This window comes from Thunnus thynnus, chromosome 14 (genome assembly GCF_963924715.1).
Source record: "Thunnus thynnus chromosome 14, fThuThy2.1, whole genome shotgun sequence".
NCBI lineage: Eukaryota > Metazoa > Chordata > Actinopteri > Scombriformes > Scombridae > Thunnus > Thunnus thynnus.
In genome coordinates, this window is record NC_089530.1 from 24,331,056 (window position 1) to 24,354,237 (window position 23,182).

At 40.9% G+C, this 23,182-nt stretch overlaps 1 protein-coding gene across 5 annotated transcripts in view; it reads left to right on the forward strand.

Annotated features, from left to right (window-relative positions):
- The window catches only part of itsn1 (intersectin 1 (SH3 domain protein)), a 51,845-nt gene that overhangs the window by 22,390 nt on the left and 6,273 nt on the right, over nucleotides 1-23,182 (forward strand). For 4 of the 5 annotated variants that reach the window (XM_067610647.1, XM_067610648.1, XM_067610651.1 and 1 more), the window contains 24 exons: nucleotides 325-461; nucleotides 621-898; nucleotides 1,481-1,641; nucleotides 3,353-3,597; nucleotides 3,751-3,925; nucleotides 4,031-4,117; nucleotides 4,234-4,382; nucleotides 5,103-5,182; nucleotides 5,274-5,446; nucleotides 5,564-5,609; nucleotides 5,816-5,937; nucleotides 6,160-6,283; nucleotides 7,200-7,394; nucleotides 15,141-15,262; nucleotides 16,775-16,881; nucleotides 17,199-17,300; nucleotides 17,420-17,501; nucleotides 18,066-18,164; nucleotides 18,303-18,386; nucleotides 20,541-20,624; nucleotides 21,092-21,223; nucleotides 21,326-21,406; nucleotides 21,772-21,893; nucleotides 23,077-23,159. In XM_067610647.1, coding sequence (XP_067466748.1) covers nucleotides 325-461; nucleotides 621-898; nucleotides 1,481-1,641; nucleotides 3,353-3,597; nucleotides 3,751-3,925; nucleotides 4,031-4,117; nucleotides 4,234-4,382; nucleotides 5,103-5,182; nucleotides 5,274-5,446; nucleotides 5,564-5,609; nucleotides 5,816-5,937; nucleotides 6,160-6,283; nucleotides 7,200-7,394; nucleotides 15,141-15,262; nucleotides 16,775-16,881; nucleotides 17,199-17,300; nucleotides 17,420-17,501; nucleotides 18,066-18,164; nucleotides 18,303-18,386; nucleotides 20,541-20,624; nucleotides 21,092-21,223; nucleotides 21,326-21,406; nucleotides 21,772-21,893; nucleotides 23,077-23,159 — 3,070 coding nt within the window. The remainder of the gene's footprint in view (nucleotides 1-324; nucleotides 462-620; nucleotides 899-1,480; nucleotides 1,642-3,352; nucleotides 3,598-3,750; nucleotides 3,926-4,030; nucleotides 4,118-4,233; nucleotides 4,383-5,102; nucleotides 5,183-5,273; nucleotides 5,447-5,563; nucleotides 5,610-5,815; nucleotides 5,938-6,159; nucleotides 6,284-7,199; nucleotides 7,395-15,140; nucleotides 15,263-16,774; nucleotides 16,882-17,198; nucleotides 17,301-17,419; nucleotides 17,502-18,065; nucleotides 18,165-18,302; nucleotides 18,387-20,540; nucleotides 20,625-21,091; nucleotides 21,224-21,325; nucleotides 21,407-21,771; nucleotides 21,894-23,076; nucleotides 23,160-23,182) is intronic. The other variant, XM_067610649.1, reaches the window with a different exon arrangement.

The window sequence follows — 23,182 nt, forward strand, 5'->3', positions numbered from 1 at the left end:
TTTGGAGGCCTTAAAGCAGTTTCACCTGCAGTGAAGAATCAGCTGGGACTGCTTTTTGAACACAAAAAGCAGTGAGCCGCTCGCCAACCTTGTCTATAAACATTTGATAAATTGTTGCCATGGTTACCAGCAATAGATGGGGCGGAGCTTGCCTTGATCACCTGACTAATACATATTGCTGCTATTGCTGTTGTTGCTGTTGTTGTTGTTGCCGCTGCTACTGCTCTTTTTGTTGTTGTCGATGGTAACCCATAGCAACCAGCCCTCTGATCCCACTTCCTCCTCACTGCTTGTTCCTTTCCTGTATCCCACGATGCCTTGCAGGAGCTGAGGGAAATCCACAGCCGGCAGCAGAGACAGAAACAGAAGGAGCTGGAAGGAGACGCACACACACTGACACACACACACACTCACATACACACCCCGAGCGAGAGAAAGTCTGCTGAACTGCAGGAAAGCAGGTAAGAACGACATATACCGGAGAATTGCAAATTCCTTGAATTTTACTTAAGCAATTACATTAAGAAGGAGAAAGTATTTGTCAGCGGATGCCATGAAAAGACGTTCAAAATACAAAAGACGGTTTCTCAGATTCATCCTTTCGCTTGTTTCTCTCTCAGGTTGTCATCAGAGGAAAGCGTAGCCTGGAGGGATGAAGCTGGAGGCTCCGTCCCAAAAGCTCCTAGCCCCGCCACCGGCTCCGCACCCCACGCCTGGCTAAACAGAGTGACTCAAGAAGAGGAGGAGAGGAAGAGGAGAGGGATGGAGGAGGAGGACGAGGGCCGGAAGGGAGCGGGATCAGTAGAAGAGAAGGAGGACGAGGGGAAAGGGAAGAAAGACATGCAGGAGAAACTGACCAAGTTGTTCAGCCAGCCGAGCGACCCCTGGACTTCAGCAGGTGTGTTACGACTAGTATGTGCACGTGAAATAAGAGAATTAGGCTAGTGGCTAATTAATTCACTTGATATGGCACCTCCACTTAATTTCAGGGGTTTAGATTATTGGCATGTGTCAGAAATCAATAATCCTTGACGGAAGAAAAAACTTTGACACACTGTCCTCTAAACTCTAAACTGATTCTATCTCATAGCTCTGTTAGCAAGAAGCAGCACTGTGTCTTTTTGTAGGGCTGCACCCTAAACATCGATGCATCAATTGAAAAGCATCACGACACATTTTGTCAGTTGAATCGCTGCCTCTTTTTTTTTAAGCTGAGTTATTGTATACAGAGTAAAGCAGGGTGACAGCAAGACAGGCTGCAAACTTTTACAGAGTCTCTAAGTGACTCAAACACGTAACTGTGATGGAAACAGAGGACAGAGCAGCGTGGAGAAGAGTGACTTTGTTTCCTGCTCTGACTCTGACACTCTCAGTTCTGGTGTTAAATGTTAGCAAAGTCAGCTAAACCACTTTTGAATCAGACGCTGTTTACCTGTTTGTCTATGTTGTTTATTCTCTCTAATTCTCTGTTCATTAACAGTAGAAAAGGCTCCGGTACCCAGTCTGTTTGACCAGAAGGCTCCAGTCAGCAGCTTCGACCAGCAGCAGCAGCCGGTGAAGGTTGTCTACTACAGGGCTCTTTATCCATTCGACGCTCGCAGCCATGACGAGATCAGTATCGCCCCTGGAGATGTAATCATGGTATGAAGTGTGCTCACAAACTCAGTATTCATACACTTGTTTCCTTTGACCAACCGCCTCACCACCAGCTACGGAGAAAATGATGGTGTAGTTTGAGGTCATGTGTCTGCAGTTGATCAATTTTAACAAAGATAATTTTTTATAAAATGAACGTGTTTTATTGCCTCTTTTGTTTAGTATTGTGTGTGTTTGTGTGTGTTTTTGTATTTAAAAGTCTCCTGTGTGTGTGTGTGTGTGTGTGTTTTATCTGTGTAGCTCTACACTCTCTGAGGTGTGTGTGTGTGTGTGTGTGTGTGTGTGTGTGTGTGTGTGTGTGTGTGTGTCTCGTCTGTGTGTGTATGACTGCGGTGTGTGTATTAACTGTTTCCTCTCTTCTCTGCTGTGCAAACTGAAGGTGAAGGGGGAATGGGTAAGTTCTTGCCCCGGTCCAGTGTTGTGCCTCCACCAATCACAAGCCAGCAGTCATTTGAACTCTTGTTATTGGTTCATCTCACGTCATCTCCATGTTCATTCATTTTCTAGCGGTCTCTTGCTTTTTTTGTTTTGTTTTTTTAAACCAAGCACATCTTAACCAGATCTGTTGTTACACTTGTTTTGTTTTCACGGTTAATGTGTAAAGTTATGAATGTGCTTAACGGTTAAACTTCACAGTCCGTCTTTGAACAAATGAATCATTTGACCTGCTGTGTGAAAAATACATAAAACACATTTTTCATTACCATCAACTTGTCCATAAATAAACTTCCACATACGTAAATTAAGACTTTTTAAAAAACACGATACAACATTTCAGCATCTTAGGATTAAAGGAAAAGTTCACAATTTTTCAAGTCCATCTTATAACAGTAGTAGGCTGCCAGTATGTGGATTGAAACAGCTCGCTGTAATCGTTCCTCCTGTCAACAAGAGATCCCTTCTTAGTACGCTTTCAAAGGAAGTGATGGAGGACAAAATCTACAGTCTGTTTGGTACAGAATGCCCTCTTGATGTTAGTTTTTTGGTTGATATCCACCTGATTTGTCCAACTCAGCCTAACTTACTTTTCACACAGAACCAGGTCTGCAGATTTAGGCCCCATCAGAAAAGGATCTTTTAACAGCGAGTATGAACAGGAGGAATGTTTACAACAAGCATAAACTGTTCAAGTGTTCATTTGGGCGCCTGACGATTGTCTTTAGACAGATTTGAACAATTTTGAATTTATCCTTTATGCTGATGCTTATCCAGAATGACTTTTAAAAAAACAGTAGTCCAAAACAAAGGTGTTTGCTAATATAAAATATATGGGACAGCAACATGATAGGATAGAAGAAATGGATGTTTTAAATTTTAAAGTGAAGGGAACAGCCAGACGTTTAATCATGAGGTCATTTATAAAAGTTGAATTATTTAGTCAGACACATAATTGAAAAAGGTCTTCTTCATCATAAGAGCCTTTCTGTTACGCTAAGAAACTGTGACAAGTAAAGGAAGCAGAGCACAACATCAACATTTACAAAAGTCAATTTATCAAGTAAATATGATTCCTCTCTCACAATTATCAGATTAATTTGGTAATCTTACTTCCTGGAACTCCTGAACAGCCATCTGCTGCTGCTTCTGCTGTTGTGGCCATTGTTCTCTGGTCTCTCCCATCATAGTGTTATTTCTATATGGAATCTGAACTTACATGTGTCTTCTTTACCTTAATCCTGCCTCTCTGCTCTGATAGGTGGATGAGTCGCAGACGGGGGAACCTGGTTGGCTGGGAGGAGAGCTCAGGGGGCGGACCGGTTGGTTTCCGGCCAATTACGCAGAACGAATACCCGACAGCGAAGCTCCGATCAGCCTGCGATCCACAGCCTCTGCAACCCCGACCTCAGCCCAGCAGCCAATGAGCACGCCTCCCCCAGCACCCGGGCAGACGTCCTCCTCTGCATCCTCCGCCAACAGTAACTGGGCCGACTTCAGCACCACGTGAGTCCTGCTGATGTCACTGCTTCATTTAAGGACAGAATATAATAAACTGTCACTAATTGACTAATTAGATTAATGTATTAAATGTTTAAATACCTGCTAATATACATCCTAATCCTAATATACATGTCATCTGTGTGTTTATATTTCCAGTTGGCCCTCAAATACAGCCAGCCAATCAGACAGCGAGGGATGGGACGCCTGGCCGACCTCTTCAACCAGTCAGAATCCATCGCTCAGCGTTCCCTCGGCGCAGCTACGGCAACGCTCCGCCTTCACACCCGCCACCATGACGACAGGCTCCTCTCCTTCTCCTGTACTGGGACAGGTAACATCATAGTCACTGCTAGTCCTAAACGTTTCAGATTCAGATAGAAAAGCTGCATTTATATATGAAAACCTGAACTAATTGTTGTGATTGGCTGTTATTCAGGGGGAGAAGGTCGAGGGTCTTCAGGCTCAGGCCTTGTATCCCTGGAGAGCCAAGAAGGACAACCACCTCAACTTCAACAAAAACGAGGTAGAGATCAACTGAGATTCGCTGTATTTTTTTGTTCAGTTGTGCACGTTGTATATTATTATTATTATTATGTTTTTTACTGATTTATAACTGTATTATCGTTATTGTTCCTATAGATAATAACCGTGTTGGAGCAGCAGGACATGTGGTGGTTAGGAGAACTGCAGACCGGACAAAGAGGCTGGTTCCCCAAAAGTTACGTCAAGCTCATCTCAGCCACTATGGCGGCCCCAGCCGGCGCCACGCCACGCAGCAAAAACCCTAGGTAGGTTAAAATACCAGATTTCAATCAAAAGTAGAAATTTTGGCGGTGCACCACCGCAGAAATATGCCGCTGCTAAAATTTCACACGATCATTAATATCAGCGGGCTACTAATGACTTTGAAGTTAGTATTCCTGAGCCTGCTGGATTTGGATGGAGTCCATCGCATTTAAAAATAGAGCGAGAGTTCCCAGAACAGATAAAAAATGTCTATAAAACCAAATTTTAAATGGCAGCACTGCGACTGAAGCCAAGTGTGAAGCTGCTAAAACGACCACGGCCAACAGTAGGGAGTGGGCCGGAGATAAAAAACGTCCTTCTCACTGAGTTTTAGGATGTTAAAAAGACATAAAGTCACATTTTAAAGGCTCCGACTGCTGCCATGGGATGTCATTAATGCCAATATGAACCACAACGGAGGTATACTGAGACAGCAAACTAGGAATTTCTGCCTGAATATAATTTACCTTTATTAGTAACACCTATGCTTTCCTATTATGACACCTTGAAATGTCTGCTGTGAAAAGGGCCTGTAGTGCAGCTACAGATCCTCAGACAGGACGCTCTAGCCCTTTAACTTCATATAGCTCGGTCAGTTTATTATAGAGTTGCATGAAAACAATTGTTTATTACATGCTAATACTAATTTTTTTATTGTAAAACTGCAAAAAATACACATTCACCATTTAAATAAAGTTTTTTGTTTTCCTCGTCTCTTCTAGTGAATCTGGAGTGTCAGAAAGTCCACCCAATGGAAAACGCCCCTCACCTTCCCCAACCAAACCCTCCGAGTCTGGAGAAGGTAACACGCCAAGATGGATGCACTTTTAAAAAGTCAGGTGTGAAAATGTCATTTACTCTAAACACGTGTCTGTGTGTGTGCGTCTGTACAGAGTACATAGCCATGTACACCTACGAGAGCAGTGAACAGGGTGACCTAAGTTTCCAGCAAGGAGATATCGTCATGGTGACCAGGAAAGAAGGTGATTGGTGGACGGGCATGGTCGGGGGCAAGACCGGAGTCTTCCCGTCCAATTACGTCAAACCACGGGACTCATCCTCAGAGGTGAGGTGTAGTTAAGAAACAAATCAGGATGGAGCAGAACTGTTGGTTTTCACAGGACGACGGAAATATTATAACAATTATAATGATTTTTATTTTAAACTCTATTTCTGTCTCTAGTCTTTGGGACCAGCAGGGAAGACGGGCAGCCTGGGGAAGAAACCAGGTGAGCGTTCAGTTATAATATCGCTCCATTCTAGCTGCTGTAGCCTGATCTGTACTGTCCATAGGTTAATTAAATAATTAATTGAACAAGTTAAGCATTCAACTAGCAGTGGAGCTGCTAATAATAAAAGCCATCCTAGGAATAAAAAAATATGGCTTACAGGAGCAGAACTAACTACGTCTTCTTCGTGTCCTTAACTCCATCAGAGATTGCTCAGGTGATCGCCCCCTACAGTGCAACAGGAGCAGAGCAGCTGACGTTAGCTCCAGGACAGCTCATTCTCATCAGGAAAAAGAACCCAGGGGGCTGGTGGGAGGGTGAGCTCCAGGTACAGAGGCACAAACTCTGATATATGTCCAGAAATATCCATTATGTTATCCTTGCATAAAAAGATATGATAAGGTGGAGTAAAAGAAAGGCCAGGTGTCACTGATTATTCAGCAATAAATGTCCTAATTTGGTTTAATTATACCAAATACCAAAAGTTTATAGCATAATGCAGGACATGCAGATAAACGACTAATGACATGCTGTGCTCTGATTGGTCCAGGCCCGGGGGAAAAAGCGTCAGATAGGTTGGTTTCCGGCCAACTACGTGAAGCTGCTCAGTCCCAGCACCAGCAAGACCACACCCACAGAGCCCACCCCTCCTAAACTGGCTGCTGCCAGCACAGGTACACACACGATGGACGAGTACATGCAATTCACTGAAAATCCTTCGGTTGCTCACAGAAGATGCTGTTACACCTGCGTAAATTAAAACATCATTTGCACAATTATCTACAGAAAGTTGTTTTTGCTTGATATCTGAAATAAATGTTTTGAAGGCTGATTTTTTTTTTCCTGTAAAACATATGAAACTTGCAGACACTATTTATACATTTGATGCCATTTATTTGAATGTTGACTAATAACTCATTACTTACCAATTCTGACATTTGAATGAGATTTGAGGAATTCTGATAGATTACCACAATAAAAGCTTTATAGGTTTGTAGGTGAGTAAAAATGTCTCTGAAAGAACATGAATGTCTCAGGTGTGACAGTGATGATATGACCTAATCGATCTGCTGCGTTTTGTTTTGTCAGCACCCTGATATTTGCAGACTGCTGCTAGCTAGCGTTAGCCTCCCAGCAGGTAGAGACAAACTGAACAAAGTAGAATTTGGAAACCGTTCAGTCGACTCCCAGCGCTTCAACTCTCTTAACTAGAGATGAGACCTCGTTAACAAACCGAGAGTACAGTCTGCCTCTCTCGTAGTGAATATAACAGTCACATCTACGACAGAGGCAGAGACAGCTAGCCGCCTGGAGTCATGACAGTCCCATAAACTGCGGCAGGTGAACATGTAGTGAAACTGATCACGTCACAGTTTGTCATGACTCGAAATGGCTAATGTAGCCAGCTACCAGCTATGTTACTTTTTTGTGCATTATGTAATAACATTAAGACATTTTACACATTGTGCAAAAACAAAAATTCAAATAAATTCAATATATCGCCCTGCCTTAGTTCATATTAAAGGAGAAATGGTGTCTGTGACTGTCAGACCGTCAGCTGACATCCTGTCCGTCATGTCTGTCCCGAAGCTCTGTGTCAGGTGATCGGCATGTACGACTACGTGGCTCAGAACGACGACGAGCTGGCCTTCATGAAGGGTCAGGTGATCACAGTGCTCAACAAGGACGACTGCGATTGGTGGAAAGGAGAGCTCAACGGGAGAGAGGGTCTGTTTCCTAGCAACTACGTCAAACTCACAACGGACACTGACCCGAGCACACAGTGTGAGTACACACACGCTCATAACTTCTCACCTTCAGTGTGTTTCACAGAACACATACAGATTAATATTAAAAAACTAAAATATTAACATTAACTATCAATAACACACACAGTCACACTTTACACACTGAAGCACTCTCTCTCTCTCTCCCACACACACACACAAACACACACACCCCAGAGCCAGGTGTGGAGATGCTGTCCCTCTCTCAGTATTTGACCCCCCGGGTTGGTTTGACCTTTCACCTTTTGACCTCAACACTCCTTTGGGCCTCTTTGATAACCTCCCAGTCATGCACCACCTCTGGGTGGTGTTTGTGTGTGTTTGTATGGTGTGTATGTGCATGCATGTGTGTGTGTGTGTATATTTTGCGTACATTAGTGTAAAAGTGTTTTCCCTTCTTCCTGCATGTTTCCCTTCAGCATGATCCACCATAGACCTAGAGTTTGTAGAGCGGAGACACTGAGACACTGGCAGTGAAACCTGGACTGAAGTCACATGTTGTTGTAGTTGAACAAACATTCACTACACAATAAAAGACAAGAAAACACAAATTATTCTTCAAAAGACGTCCAGTAAAAAGGACAAATGAGCTCCAGACAAACAAGATACATGATGAGTCAGGCGTAAATAGCAGCAGATTCATATCATGATGGTAGATTATGTAATCATTTGATAAAATTCAAATTAAATATTGAAAGAAATGTAATTAAAAACAATTTAAGTTCTTCTTTCCTTTATGTGAAGAATATTTATTTTTTTCTTTCCATATCCTGATATTCTTATTAATTAATTATTTGTAATATTGATATACCTAGAAGTCATTCCAAGTTTTATTTTTTCTGACTTTATGTCCACGTCAGCAGAAAACCAACAACTCAAGTTTATTATAAGTTGAAGCATCACAAATAAACACACAAATATTATAGAAACTTTGATGCCACGATGCAAATTTAAAGCAATCAATCATTATAATTGTATAAAACCCCAAATGCACAAATGCATTTTCTTTAATAAAAGCTTTTTCTAGCACATGGAGTCTTTGTATCTTAAATAAAAGAAGTTCGATGATTATTCTTGATCTATTGTGGCTTGGATTCATTTGTACGTCGCCTCGGACAAAAGAATCTGCCGAAAGATTAAATGTAATAATGTAATAATCATGAACTAAAGAAAACAAAATATTTTCTCTTAAACATATTGCTCCTGCTCGACTGTCAGTATTCAAAAATTGGCCAAAAAACCCAAAACAAACATAAAAGAAAACAAAGTTCAACCTGTTCTTGTATTGAAAAGCTTTAGTCTGTTGCAGCAAATGCAGATAAATTATAGAAAAATAACACAAGTTACCGTGATGTCTCCTGACATTAAAGTTAAAACTGTTAATATAGGAATATTTGTGTGACTCCCTGATGAACAACATTAGTCTATATATGATCATGTTTTTAGCATTTTCTCAGTTGTGGTTAGGCTGCTACTAGAGCTGCAACTAACAATTATTTTCATTATCCATTAATCTGACAATTGTTTTTTCTCGATTAATCGATTACTTGTTTGGCCTATAAAATGTTGATCACAGTTTCCCAAAGCCCAAGATGACGTCCTCAAATGTCATTTTGTTCCAACCAACAGTTACAACACAAAGATATTTAGTTTATTATCATAGAAGACTGAATAAACCAGAAATATGACTGAAATATGGCAAAAAACGATTAATCGATTGTCATAATAGTTGGCAACTAATCGCTACTAATCGTTGTAGCTCTAATCGCTACATAACCAGTCCATCCGCTACAAATTCTTGTAGTTCTGGAGTTCATGAACAGGATATCCGTCACGCCGCCCGCTCTACATCCTCTATTTCTATGCTAGGTTAGACCACACCTCCACACTCTCTGTCTTGCTGCACGCTCCACCCACCTAGCACCCGATTGGTTGTTGTTGTTGTTGTTGTTTTGTTTAGTTGTTTTTGTTGATGTTGTTGTTGTCGTCCTCTCTCTAGGATCATATCATTACCCAGAACCCCCCTCTTCCTCAAAGCCCTCAAAGAGACCCACTAGGCCACGCCCACTAGGCCACTCAACCAATGGGACAGCAGCAAGAGGTCACATGACCCGGAAATGGCGACTCTCCACCAATAGAAGCCAGAGAGAAAGAGAGAGTGAGAGAGAGAGACAGACAGACAGACAGACTGTAACGTTTTAAACGCCCAGTGGTGGCGAGAACTCTGTCTATGCATGGCTCTGACCGGACATGACCAAACTCTCTGGCTCCAAACAGCACTGTTCAACAGGAGGGAGATCAATAGTCAGGACTCCTCTCCTCTCCCCTCCTCTTCTCCTCCTCCGTCTTCTTCTTCTTCTTCTTCTTCTTCTTCTTCTTCTTCTTCTTCTTTCTCTTTTACCAGTTGGAAGGTGTTTTTTTAGATGAGGAGGGAAGGAAGAAGAGAGGAGAGGAGGAGATTGAAGGAGGTGTGACTATTGAGCTCCTTTCTTCCCCCACCCACCCCCCCGATTGGACTGATTTAACATGCAGTTTTTTGGATCACAGTGACTGTATACACACACACACATCACACACTCTCTCACACACACACACACACACACACACACACACATTAACACACAGCCGTATCCTAGCGTGGTAAAGTGGATAGTGGGTCATTTTGTGGCTTTACGGGAGATTCTCTCATTAGAATCAGTAGCCGCAGCTCATCCCCCTCCTCCCTCCTCTTTTTTTAAATTTCTTTTTTCTTTTTTTTACCTCGCTCCCATTGGTTCAGCAGCAGCTTCATTCACCTGTCAGTCGAAAGCGCTGGCTCCACCCTCCCCCCCACTAACCCCTCCCCTCCCACAGCTTCACAGAAAGACCCACTATCTGCTGGAGGACAAGTTTCAATGTTAAAGGATCAGTCTGGAGATTTTTTTCTATATTTTTTTTCTTATTGTTAACAAATCTCATGTACAGAAACAAACCGACAATGAACAGATCTAATAAAAAGTATCGTGTGTTGTGCTCCGTTATTGTCTAAAAGCTATTAAAAACACATCACACAGCTGGACTGGGTGACATGTTCCTCGATGAAGAGTTTGGTCACGTTAGCTTGTTTAGAAACGACTCCAAAGACTAATAACAGCGATCATGTGTTCAGTCTCCAGAGAGTAGTCCTGTGACAGACAGCTTGTGGAGCTACAGATCACAACCTCTCGACTTTGTCCTATATTGTAAATTTCTCAAAGATCTTCAGTATAAAGTCCAGAGATTGTGAGATATGTAGCACAACAAGCTCAGTAGCGTCTGCCTTACACAGAACTACTCTCCAGAGACTGAAGATGTGATCTCTGTTATTGCTATCTCTGCTTCGGAGCCGTTTCTAAACACCCAGTAAAGCGATGTGGCTCACTGGCGTGTTTTTAATAGTTTTTGGACGACAACGGAGGTCAACGGCACAGACGAATAAGTTATATCACACACGATACTTGATAGTAGATCAGTCCGTCGTTGGTTTTGCTCTGCAGGAGATTTGTTGACAGTAAGAAAAATCTTGAAAATCGCCAGTCATGTTCCTCTCTTCTCCTCGCCTCTCTTCTCCTCTCCTGTCCTCAAAGCCAAAGACTCCTCCCTCCTGCGCCTCTCCCTCCCTTTCCCCTCCCCCCCCACTCTAAAGTAGATAAATGAATGGAGAGGAGAGGAAAAGAGGCAATATTGAGATGCGTCCCACGACAGTTAAAGGCTAAGTTTCAACCCAGGATGGCCGCTCCCTCCCGTGGTAGTCTGTTGGCTCCTCCTCGCTGCCTGGAAGGGAGGGGGGGGGAGTAGGAGGCCTGGAAGGGAGCGAGCAGCTGGAATGGGACTCAGCCTGTAGCTCAGGGCTCAAATGAAAAGCCATGCTGTAACCGCTTAGCGTACCAGCTAACCAAATTACACACAACTACAACAACATGGTACAGAGAGTTTGGAGTTATACACATGAAACAGTGTGAACACGTTGCACATACACACACACACACACACACACACACACACACATACATATCTCACACTCAGAGATACACAGTGATAATGTTTTTATCCGCAGTAGTTTAACATTCTGAAATATGTATTAACTTTAAAAAATTATCCGTTTTATGTTCTGTTGTTGTTGTTGTTGTTGGGTTTTTGTTTTTTTTTTTTTGTTTACATGTTTTATTGTTTTGTCTGTTGCTATGATGATGAGACGCTGTCACACTGTGGAGGGCGAGATCAGGATGATGGACGATGACATCACACAGACAGATTCGGTACTAAACGCGTAGGGGCGGAACAGTTACGAAAAAGCTTCCTCATGGCCGTCGTCAGCTCTTTGAATCATTCCACTTAAAGGAATAGTTCGATATTCGTGTTAATATTTTGGGAAATTCGCTTGCAAACTTTTCCCAAAATGTCAAACTATTCCTTTAAATAGCTCAGCTGTTTTTTTTTTTTTTTTAGTTGTGGCTCAGTTTTACAAACTGGTGATTTTGTTTTTTTGTTTTTTTTTGTAATTTGAGCTTTACCTCCGGATTTCCCACACTGTGACGCACCTCTTGAGATAAAAAAAAAAAAAAGTCAAAACGCCACCAAACTTCATGCACAAAACAGGAGATTTTAAGTTTCGCCTCTCCAAACCAAGCACATCATCCTTTCACCCCCAACGACTAAATCAAGGAAGGGACAGTGACCTTTGACATTTTTTTAAACTGGCATTAAAAACATTTTTCCCGCTGAGGCACAGGACTACAAACACTCTGGACTGAATGTCATATCCTGGACTTGAGAAAAGATACAACTGACTGTTTTTCCCACGACCTGTTCCGTTAATCCTCGGTTCGTAACCTCGGTTTTCCTGTGCCTCCGGTCAAACATTCAGTTTGTTCCCACTAAACGTCATAAGCTTAAACGGCCAAGTAGAAGAACCACGATTCTGAAGCGCTGTTATGAAACATACGTTTATTTATCATATCATATAAAGCTTATCCAGCAGGCCTGTGTCGAAGGACAGACGGCACAGCCTCGCTCATGAGCGACACGTACGACTGTCCCCCTTCGATTTGTTCCCATAGCAACAGACTAGTATTATAGTGGTTGCCATATCAGATTTGTGTTTCTTTTTTGTTTTGTTTTTTGTTTTTTGATTATCCAGATGACAGTATTGTGATTTTAATGTTTACCCTCAGAAACACAAACAAAAATGATTATTGAACTACACGACTTTTTATACAACAAGCAATAGACTTATTATTGTTATTATTATTATTATTATTAACCTGCTTGGATCCCATTGGCTCCTCAGTGTGTCAGTATTACAGGCGAAGCGCTCTGATTGGTTGATGAGTCCAGACCATCGGTTGTTTAACAAACTGAGGCGCGGGGCCCAGACGAGTCCACAGGCCGTTTGTTTTGGGCCTCACAAGACAGAAATATGAGCATTAAGGCTGCAACTAATGATTGTTTTCATTAATTGAAAAAATAATCATCAGATTTATCGATAAGCAATCAGTCGTTTGGTCTATAAAATATCAGAAAACGATGAAAATGTCGATCACTGTTTCCCAAAACCCAAGATGTCGTCCTCAAATGTCGTCTTTTGTCCCGACCAACAATCCACAGCTCAAAAATATTCAGTTTACCAGAAAATGTTCACATCTGAGAAGCTGCAGTCAAAGAATTTTGACCCCAAACGATTAATCAATTATCAAAATAACTTTCATTTAAAAGTTGGCAACTAATTGATTAACTCGTTGCAGCTCTAATGAGCAGATCAAGTCAGAAAGTACATTTGTCAGTTTGGTAACTGATGGTCGAGACTCCTCACAGTCAGAGTGAGTATTTTAGTTTAGAACAAGAACCCACCTAGACCAGAGCCGAGCTCCACACACCGGTCCCACCTGTTACTACAAGCCACAGCTCCCACCTGCAGCCGTTTGTGTCCCCGTTAGCATTAAATTGAAAGAATCCAGGGACTCATAACGGTGCAGGTGGAGGCAACGTTACAGAATGAATTTTGCGGCAAGAAACTCGGATTTTAACGTTAATGTCTTTTACCATTTTTAACAAAACGCACACACACACACTCCACTCTGAAGCCTGGCTCTGGTCTACTCTGGTTTGTTTAAAAAAAATTAAATAAAAAAAAAGCTCTGTATGATCTATACTCAATCTAATCAATGGTTATGGTTGATGCTTCTAATGGATATAAATAGCAACTCTGATGAATGGACGAATGGATTAACAGCCAAGCCAAATGTAACCAGACTGCACTTGGTGTCAGTGTGTGAATGAATGATGAATGAGTGAGCGAGTGAGTGTGTGTGTGTGTGTGTGTGTGTGTGTGTGTGTGTGTGTGTGTGTGTCTGTGAGAAAATACAGCATGAATGATCAATTTTATGGACATGAACGGTTAGATGGATACACAAAGGAACGAAAAGGATACTTGAATGAATGAATGACGTGTACAGAATGTTAACGTAGTGTTGATAGTAAAAATGTCCTGAGGTTTTATTGGTGGAGATTTTTGATGAAGCGGTGAATATGACTGGTCCTGATGATTAAACGCTCTGAGACAGACTGCAGACGACTGGTCTCGTTACTCTCTCTCTCACACACACACACACACACACCAGACATACAGTATCTACTACATTAAAGAAGCGTCTTCTTAAGTCGGCATTTCTGATTACACACATTTTTTGTGTGTGTGGGCCTGAAATTTTAGAAATGACCACTCCCACAAACCACTCTGCATATTTCTAACATTCACAATTTATTTGGTATTAATTATACTATTTAACACTGTCAGCTTGTTTTGTAGTTCTGCCTCGTAGCGGCCAACATGACAGAACATTTAGCAAAGTAACGTTTTGCTACTGGTAACATTAACTGCAGCGGAGGCTTCTTTTGATGGTTTGTCTTAGTTTGATGTTGGAGAAATTAACTGATTCCACAATAACAAAATGTAAAAAGCATCTAACAACTTCCAGAGGTTGGAATAGTAAACACACCTCACTGAAGTTAAGAGGAAAGTCAGAAGTATTTAATAAAATAAGAATCCAGTGGCAAAACTTTTTTTCTTTTTTTTTTAACTCGGCTATTAAAAAAACATTTTATTTATAGATCGCTTTTCAAGATACTCAGATGCTTTACACAAGTTAAAAAAAGATTATAGACTACAAAAACACCACAAGCACAAGGTAGTGCAGGACATATACTGTATATATATACACTACATAAATAACTATCATCAATTTAAGTTAACACTAGTCATAAATACCATAATATTTACAGCTTAAACTAACAGTCTGACCTTCATAAAAACTAGACTGGAGTGAAACGTCAATTGCAGTCATGTGACAATATCCCAAAACTTTGTCTAAAAAAAATAATTTATCTGCAATATTAGGAAGCTTCCTAGTTTAGGTCAAAGTTAAAGGAACCTGGTATATAAAAGAAACAGAATTGCTGTAGTAAATATGAACATTTAGTACCACACACACACACACACACTCAGTTTCACACTAAATAAAACAATCTGACGATCTCCAGAGCAAACCTCTGTCACTCCCACTGCCTGTTTTCTGATCTCAGGTATGTATTTTGTTGGTAACGTATTCATACAGGTATCACAGGTATCATTTTTTACTTTCTTTCTTTTGTGAGAATTCCTTCCATGTTTCAGGATATGTGATTGAAAGTCATCCTGGTGTGTGTGTGTGTGTGTGTTGTGTTTCAGGGTGCGCTGACCTTCACCTGCTGGACATGCTGAGTCCGATGGAGAGGAAGAGGCAGGGATACATCCACGAGCTCATCGTCACCGAGGAGAACTACGTCAACGACCTGCAGCTCGTCACAGAGGTTAAAACACACACACACACACACACACACACCAAGAAAACAGGATGCTCGCAAAGAAATGTAATTTGCTTTCTGAATATTTTATTCGTTTATAGTTCAGAAGTTTTGTCAGTTGCAAATTCTTCTTTTTAAGTTTCCTTTGTGTCCCAGATTTTCTTTTCTAAAATAGTCAAACTGTTTCAGAAGCTTTTCTGCTCTGCAAAGAATTAAGCAGAAGAAGAAACAGTGAATAGATTCAATATTTTTGGCACATAGATGCACAATACAAACTATCAGCAACTTTCAAAAGTCAATTCTGGTTTAACTAAACTGTGCAAACAAAGCTTGGGCAAGAAAAGTTTATTTCTATTTCACCTTTCAACAACAACGTAATCCAAAGTGCTTTACATAAAACATGAAAGGCAGAAAAGAAACACAAGACATCATTTGTCTTGAAAGAGTTCAATAAAATAGAAAATGAAAACAAGCTTTAAGCAGAATAAGACAGGAGAGTAAAAAAATGATGAGATATAAATTTAAAGCAGCAGCAAACAGGAAAGTCTTCAGCCTTGGTTTAAAAGAACTAAGTTGCAGCAGATTTTAAGGTTTTCTGGTAGTTTGTTCATAAAAACTGAACCATGTTTAGTTTTGACCGTGGGGACAGAAAGCAGACTGAGAAGTCTGGACGCTTCGTAACGAAACAGCAGATCAGAAATATATTTTGACCCTGAACCAGTCAGTGCTTTATAAATTAATAATAGTATCTGAAAATCAACAAAACATAGTATTACTGGTTAAAATTATATCAACAGTCAACAACTGGCTCAACGTATAAAGACAGAGTTCAAACATTTGGACCAGTTATTGCTGATTCAATTAAGGTGGAAAAACAGTCGAAAAATGGTGTAAATGGGGGTTAAATTAACATAATAATACACTAATATTTCATTATAAATGTTTATGTGTAGGAAGTAAAGCCATTAAATTTTCTCAATGGCAAACCCGAAGAATGCATTATGTATCAGATATTATAAAGCACAACGGTCTTATGACTTTCCAAGAATTTAAATGTACATTTAATTCAGCTGCTTCGTATTTTTACAAAAGAAAGAAATTGCATGGTTATATACTGTAGGTATAATATGTCTGTGTCGTCAACAATAGTCAACAGCTCACACACGCTGACGGTTTGGGAAGCACAGTCTTTATGAGAGCACTGAAAGGAGTTTCTAGGAGCCAAAGTTCACATTTTTCTATTGAGACCAACAGTTCAACACTTGGAAGCAAAAACTCTGCTTATACATTTACATTCAGACACACCTCCTGTATGAAGGCGCCGTCCTACAATACAAACAGTAAACAGCTGATTCCCCATCGTGACATTTGAAGCTGCAAGTTCATTTTCAAGTAAATTGTGACAAACTGTTCACCTAGTTAACTTTTCTCTGTGTGTGTGTGTGTGTGTGTGTGTGTGTGTGTGTGTGTGTGTGTGCGTGTGCGTGCGTGTGCGTGTGTGTGTGTGTGTGTGTTCAGATCTTCCACAAACCTCTGCTGGAGTGCGAGCTGCTGACGGAGAAGGAAGTGGCCATGATCTTCGTCAACTGGAAGGAGCTCATCATGTGCAACATCAAGCTTCTCAAGTAAAGACAAACACACTGAACACACACATACAGCGCCAAACTCTCTCACACACACACAGAAAACAGACTGAGGACATTTGCATCAGACACACTTTGCAAACCGCACGTCGGAGCATCAACCGTCACCGGTCTGAACACAACTTTACCTTGCAAAGCTCAGCTGCTTTGAATAGACGCGTGTTTTATTTTCTGAAACAACAGAGTGTCTTATGTTTAAAATTTGAATATGAGGTTTGGCACTGACATGTTTCTGGTGTTGGATCTCTTCAAACATCCCAACAAACTTCTCATCATGCCCCCCTCTCTCTTCCCTGCAGGGCTCTGAGGGTGAGGAAGAAGATGTCAGGTGACCGGATGCCGGTGAAGATGATCGGCGACATCCTGACCAACCAGCTGCCTCACATGCAGCCGTACATCAGGTTCTGTCTGTCGTCTGATATAACGAGACAGCCAATCATCTATCGGTCATACTGTATGATTAGTCTCCTTAAACAGCCGAGTTTTAATTTTAAAGTTGTACCGTCACTTGTGTGCTCAGGTTCTGCTCGTGTCAGCTGAACGGCGCCACGCTGATCCAACAGAAAACTGATGACAACCCTGAGATCAAAGACTTTCTCAAGGTAATAATCACACTTTGTGACAATCAGAGGAAAACGTCTGATTCACAGTTTTTAACGTCTGTCTTAAAACAAAAGTCAGGAGTCAAAATCAACACTGAAACATGTTTTTCTTGCTGTAATCATTCCTGTTCATACTGACCACTAGAAGATCCCTTCATAATACACTTACAATATAAGTGCAAAAATGTATTTAAAAGTTTATCTGAAGCTAATATGAAGCTTCAGCGTCCAAATGATTCAAATCAAGTAGATATCTTTCAACGTTACAGTCTTTTTAGTGCCAAAGTCCCTCTTTTTGTTACTATACTTCCACCGCAGCTCAACAGGGAAACACAAAGAGGGAATTTGATGCTAAAAAGACTGTAGACACTGTGGATTTTGGCCTCCATCGCTTACATTGAAAGCACATCTGAAGGGGATCTTTCAATAGCCAGATTACAGCGAGGAAAACCTCTTTCACTGTTCATACGGACACCTGACTGTTGTTTTAAGACCTGAACCTGTGAACCTGTTCTTTCATTTGTTTTATTACGAGACTGATTTTCACATCTGTCTCTCTGTCAGAGGTTAGCCATGGATCCCAGGTGTAAGGGAATGCCTCTGTCCAGCTTCCTGCTCAAACCCATGCAAAGAGTCACACGCTACCCGCTAATTATCAAGAACGTATGTATGACACACACTCACACACGCATCATTAAGGACTGTATGCAGGATTTTAACCTCTTTAAACCATCTAAGCTACAAAAAGCTTGTTGGATTCTGTCTTTTCACCTCAGTCTCTCTTGTCATTATTGATTGTAGATCTTAGAAAACACTCCAGAGTCACATCCAGACCACAGCCATCTGAAAGCTGCTCTGGAGAAGGCAGAGGAGCTTTGCTCGCAGGTGAAGACACACACACAGCACTGCTTTGATTTGATTGTTGCAAAAATGTGAATCATTTCTGACTTTGAGTTAAATAGATGGATGTTATGACAGTATAAACCCAATATGACACATCACAGATCTGCCTGAGGGGGCTTTACAGTCTGAACAGCACATGACACCCTCTCTCCTTAGACCCTGATCTATTTTCAGTGTTTTTCTATCTTGATTGAGTCATTTAATTATCTAGTAGGTCCCCAAAATATTTCAATAAGGAGAGGTCAGCTGGAAGTGTATGACAATATGTACTGAAGTTAGCGACATAAAGGTTTTTGGTGATTAGACTCCATCGATGTGAAACGTCTTCATAAAGCGTAGGTCATATAAAGATCTGGACAAGTCTCCCTGGATATCATGGAGGTCATGGCGGTGATGGGGAGGAGGCAGGTGGCACAATAGTAGGTCTGGAAGACAGAACGGTAGAATGGCAGCGATATTTAAAGATCTCCTCCAGACATGTATTAAGAAATATACAAAATACTCTGCTTGGAACAATAATGAGTGTCTGATTGGGTTTTTCCACAAAAAAAGTTTAATCACCATATTAAAATCCTTAAAATTACGTCTACTCCTTCTCTCTCATTAAAAATCCAGAATCTATGAATATGCAAATATAATTTTTTCAAACTGCTGGACACAAGATGTCTCCTCCTTCACTGTGAAGTCCATCCTCAGTGTTTCTGCACTGGAGGCTTCAAGTTTCCACATCACACTTGCGTAAGATTGGCTCCAAACTAGTTTTGATGTCACAAATCATGCTCATAGGCCCACCCTAACCCTAACCCCCTACCCTAACCCCTACCCTAACCCTAACCCTAACCCCCTACCCTAACCCTAACCCTAACCCCCTACCCTAACCCTAACCCCTACCCTAACCATAACCCCTACCCTAACCCTAACCCTAACCCTAACCCTAACCCCTACCCTAACCCTAACCCCTACCCTAACCCTAACGCTAACCCCTAACCCTAACCCTACCCTACCCTAACCCCTACCCTAACCCACCCTAACCCTAACCCCATAACCCTAACCCTAACCCCTACCATAACCCTAACCCCCAACCCTAACCCTAACGCTAACCCAACCCAACCCTAACCCCATAACCCTAATCCCTAACCCTTACGCTAACCCCTAACCCCATAACCCTAACCCTAATCCCTAACCCTAACCCTAACCCCTATCGCCTAACCCAATAACCCTAACCCCTAACCAAAGTCAGATTTTTTTAATGAGCACAGAAAAACTTTCCACTTTCAGCAGATGAATGTGAAAACAAACTCTGCACATACATCATTCTGCACAGTGAAGCTCAAACATTCAGCTGTAGGAACAAGAAGAAAAACATATTTTTGAGTGGGGGAGGACTTTAAAGAACAGCATCTAGAGACTGATGGCCTCGAGGAACGCGGGCAGAAAGATGATTAGTCAGGTGTAGAAACGTCAGAGTTAGAATAAAGGGATTCTGACAGCGTGGGAAACCATGTCGGAGAGAAATAGAACAGGAGGAAACAGCAGATATTCATCCTTAGAGGTATAAAGGCAGAACGCGAGGGAGGAGATCTTCCTTCTTGAACTTTTACCAAAGCTTCATAAAAATAAAAAAAACTGGTGACTCTGATGCTGTGAAGCTCATTATACACCAGAAAACAAAATGGCTTAAGGGATAAAAATTTGAAAGGCAAATTTGCTATTTTTAGATTTTCACCAAAAGCAGGTTTGAGGCTGTGGTGTTTCTGATGTTGTTGCCTTTATAAAAACTAGTTTTATCTTCTGAACATGTCAGGCTGAGCTCTGCATTGTTGGACTGGGACAACTTCTAGCAGTTTGAGCTCAAAGCATGTAGTGTAAACATTTCACATTGTCACACACACATAAACACAGTAAGACTACTTCCAATCAAACATCCTGAAACATGGAAGGAGTAAAAAAAGCTGTATCAATATATTACCAACAAAATACATACCTGAGATCAGAAACATTTCACATGAAACATTAGACATGCTAGTTTATTGACTATCATAAGTAACACTGCTGCTGGAAACTGAATCTGTGTGTGTGTGTGTGTGTGTGTGTGTGTGTGTGTGTGTGTGTGTGTGTGTGTGTGTGTGTTTTCAGGTGAACGAGGGCGTCAGGGAGAAGGAAAACTCAGATCGTCTTGAATGGATTCAGGCTCATGTTCAGTGTGAAGGCCTGTCAGAGGTAACTGCATCCGCTACATGAACACCAGCCACTAAACACTGAAAACACTGAAGTATCTGCTAGTTGAATATGATGTTAATGACTGTGGTTGTACAAAGTCAATAATTGATAATTTTAATTCAAAAATGATGAGAAAAGCACCAGAACTTAGTGCCATGGTTTCATTTGAACAAGTTAAACATAATAAAACATTGAAAAAAGACCCTGATAACCAGAAGTTGAATATTTTCTCCTACCAAGGCCTGAAAATCGAGTTATTTGTTAGCAGAAACAGAAAAATGACGACTGAATTGATAAATTCTTGTAGCAATTAAATTAAAGAAGAAGAAATTGATCTTTTTTGCTTTTCTGTTTCCTATCATCATTGGGTTTTTGAAGGCACTTAGCATTAGGTTTGACATTTTATAGACTAAATTATTAATTGGATGTTGCCAAAAATAATTATCTTCCCCCTTCATCTCCTTCAGCAACTGGTGTTTAACTCCGTCACAAACTGTCTGGGTCCCAGGAAGTTCCTCCACAGCGGGAAGCTGTTTAAAGCCAAGAGCAGCAAAGAGCTCTACGGCTTCCTGTTCAACGACTTCCTGCTGCTGACACAGGTGAGAGAGGAGCTGCTCACGGGAAGACATGAAGTTCCCGCCGACAGCGTGTCTGAGTGACTGTGACGACAGTCCTAACGTTATTTCCTGTCCCTCCCTCAGGTGACCAAACCTCTGGGTTCGTCTGGCTCGGACAAAGTCTTCTCCTCTAAAACTCACCTGCAGTACCGCATGTACAAGACGGTGAGACGACACACACTCTGCTGCTGTTAAATAGGCTCAACAACAAGTCCTTAACTCATAAAGGAAATTAGTTAATTTTAAGAACATGCAGAAGGTTAAAATATCTGTAATATTTATTCTACTCTGATTGTTTTTCATGTTTTTTTAACAGATTTGACATAATTTACATGTGTCGTTTCAAAAAATTGCAATGGCAATACTTAATCAGAAAAAATATGGTTGCAAACAAAAATGTTATGAAAACATGCTGAAAACATCTTAAATTTGTCCTCTGAAAGCTGCAGATATTGTAGCTTGCTGAAGAACTGTTTTTGATGTGAAGTGTATTTATTTGAAGTGATGTGTATTTTTCTCGTCTCTTCCAGCCAATCTTCTTGAACGAAGTGTTAGTGAAGCTGCCGACAGACCCGTCAGGAGATGAACCGCTGTTCCACATCTCTCACATAGACAGAGTTTACACACTCAGAGCTGAGAGCATCAATGAGAGGTAATAACACACATATATATATACACACACAGGAAAAGACAGAACATTTATCTCTGATTGAGGAGAACTCCAAACCTGGAATGTTTCATTTCTTACATTTGGTAGTTTGTAGCTTTGGTCATCAGTGTAAAAGGTTATGTTAAAATTAAAAACACCATTGCTCAGATTTGGAATTGATGATAACGGTTATTTGACGGTTATTTTCATAATCAATTAATCTGCTAATTATTTTCTCGATTAATCAACATCAGAAGTGTTAATCTTAGAGAAGGTGACGTCTTCAAATGTCTTACTTTGTCCGTCACATAGTCGAAAACCCAAAAATATTCAATTAACTACAATGCAAGACCAAGAAGAGTAGTAAATTCACACATTTAAGAACCTGAAACTATCAAATGTTGAAAAATAAATTATAACAATAGTATAGCAGATTAATTTTCTTTTGATCAATTAATCACTGCAGCTAAAACATTTATAGTTACTTTAACAAGACTAAAAGTCTACAAACATGCTAGCAGTACTTGAAGCAGTATTTAGGGGCAGCTAAATGCTAACATCAGAATGCTAACCACAATGCAGCATAATATGTACCATATCCACCACCTTGGTTTAGCATGTTAGCATGCTAACATTTGCTATTAAGCCCTAAACATGTTGAGCAGCTGAGGCGAGTCATAAATGACTATTTAAAATTGATGATAGATGAAAAGCTACGTCTGGAAGAGATGAGTCAAGGGCAACTGGACTTGTTTTAGATTTGCATCGCAATGTTTCGCCTTCAGAAAGCCAAAAGTCTTCTTCAGTTTTTGGAAGAAAGGACAAGTCCAGTAGTCTAACCCTCAGCTCTTCCGGATGTACCATAATCTGACAGATACATGAAAAGTTGAGGGATTGACAAAGTCATCACAGTTCGTCCTCTGGGGAACATGAATATCTCAACTAAATTTTATGGTAATCCATCCAATAGTTGTGGAGACGTTAACTGAAAACCACAACGGAGTCACCAAAGTCAGCAGGTTTCATCATCTGAGGATCATAAATGTCTGTACAAAATGTCTTGGCAATCCATCCTGTACTGGTGGAAATATTTTATTCTGGACCAAACTGGTGGTCCGACTGACTGGCTGCTAGTTTGGGTAAAAGTAGTGCTGATGGTGTTTTTTCTTTGTGTGTTTGCATGCAGGACGGCTTGGGTTCAGAAGATTAAAGCAGCTTCAGAACTCTTCATTGAGACAGAGAAGAAGAAGAGAGAGAAGGCTTATCTAGGTATTCTGTCTTTCTTCCCTCCA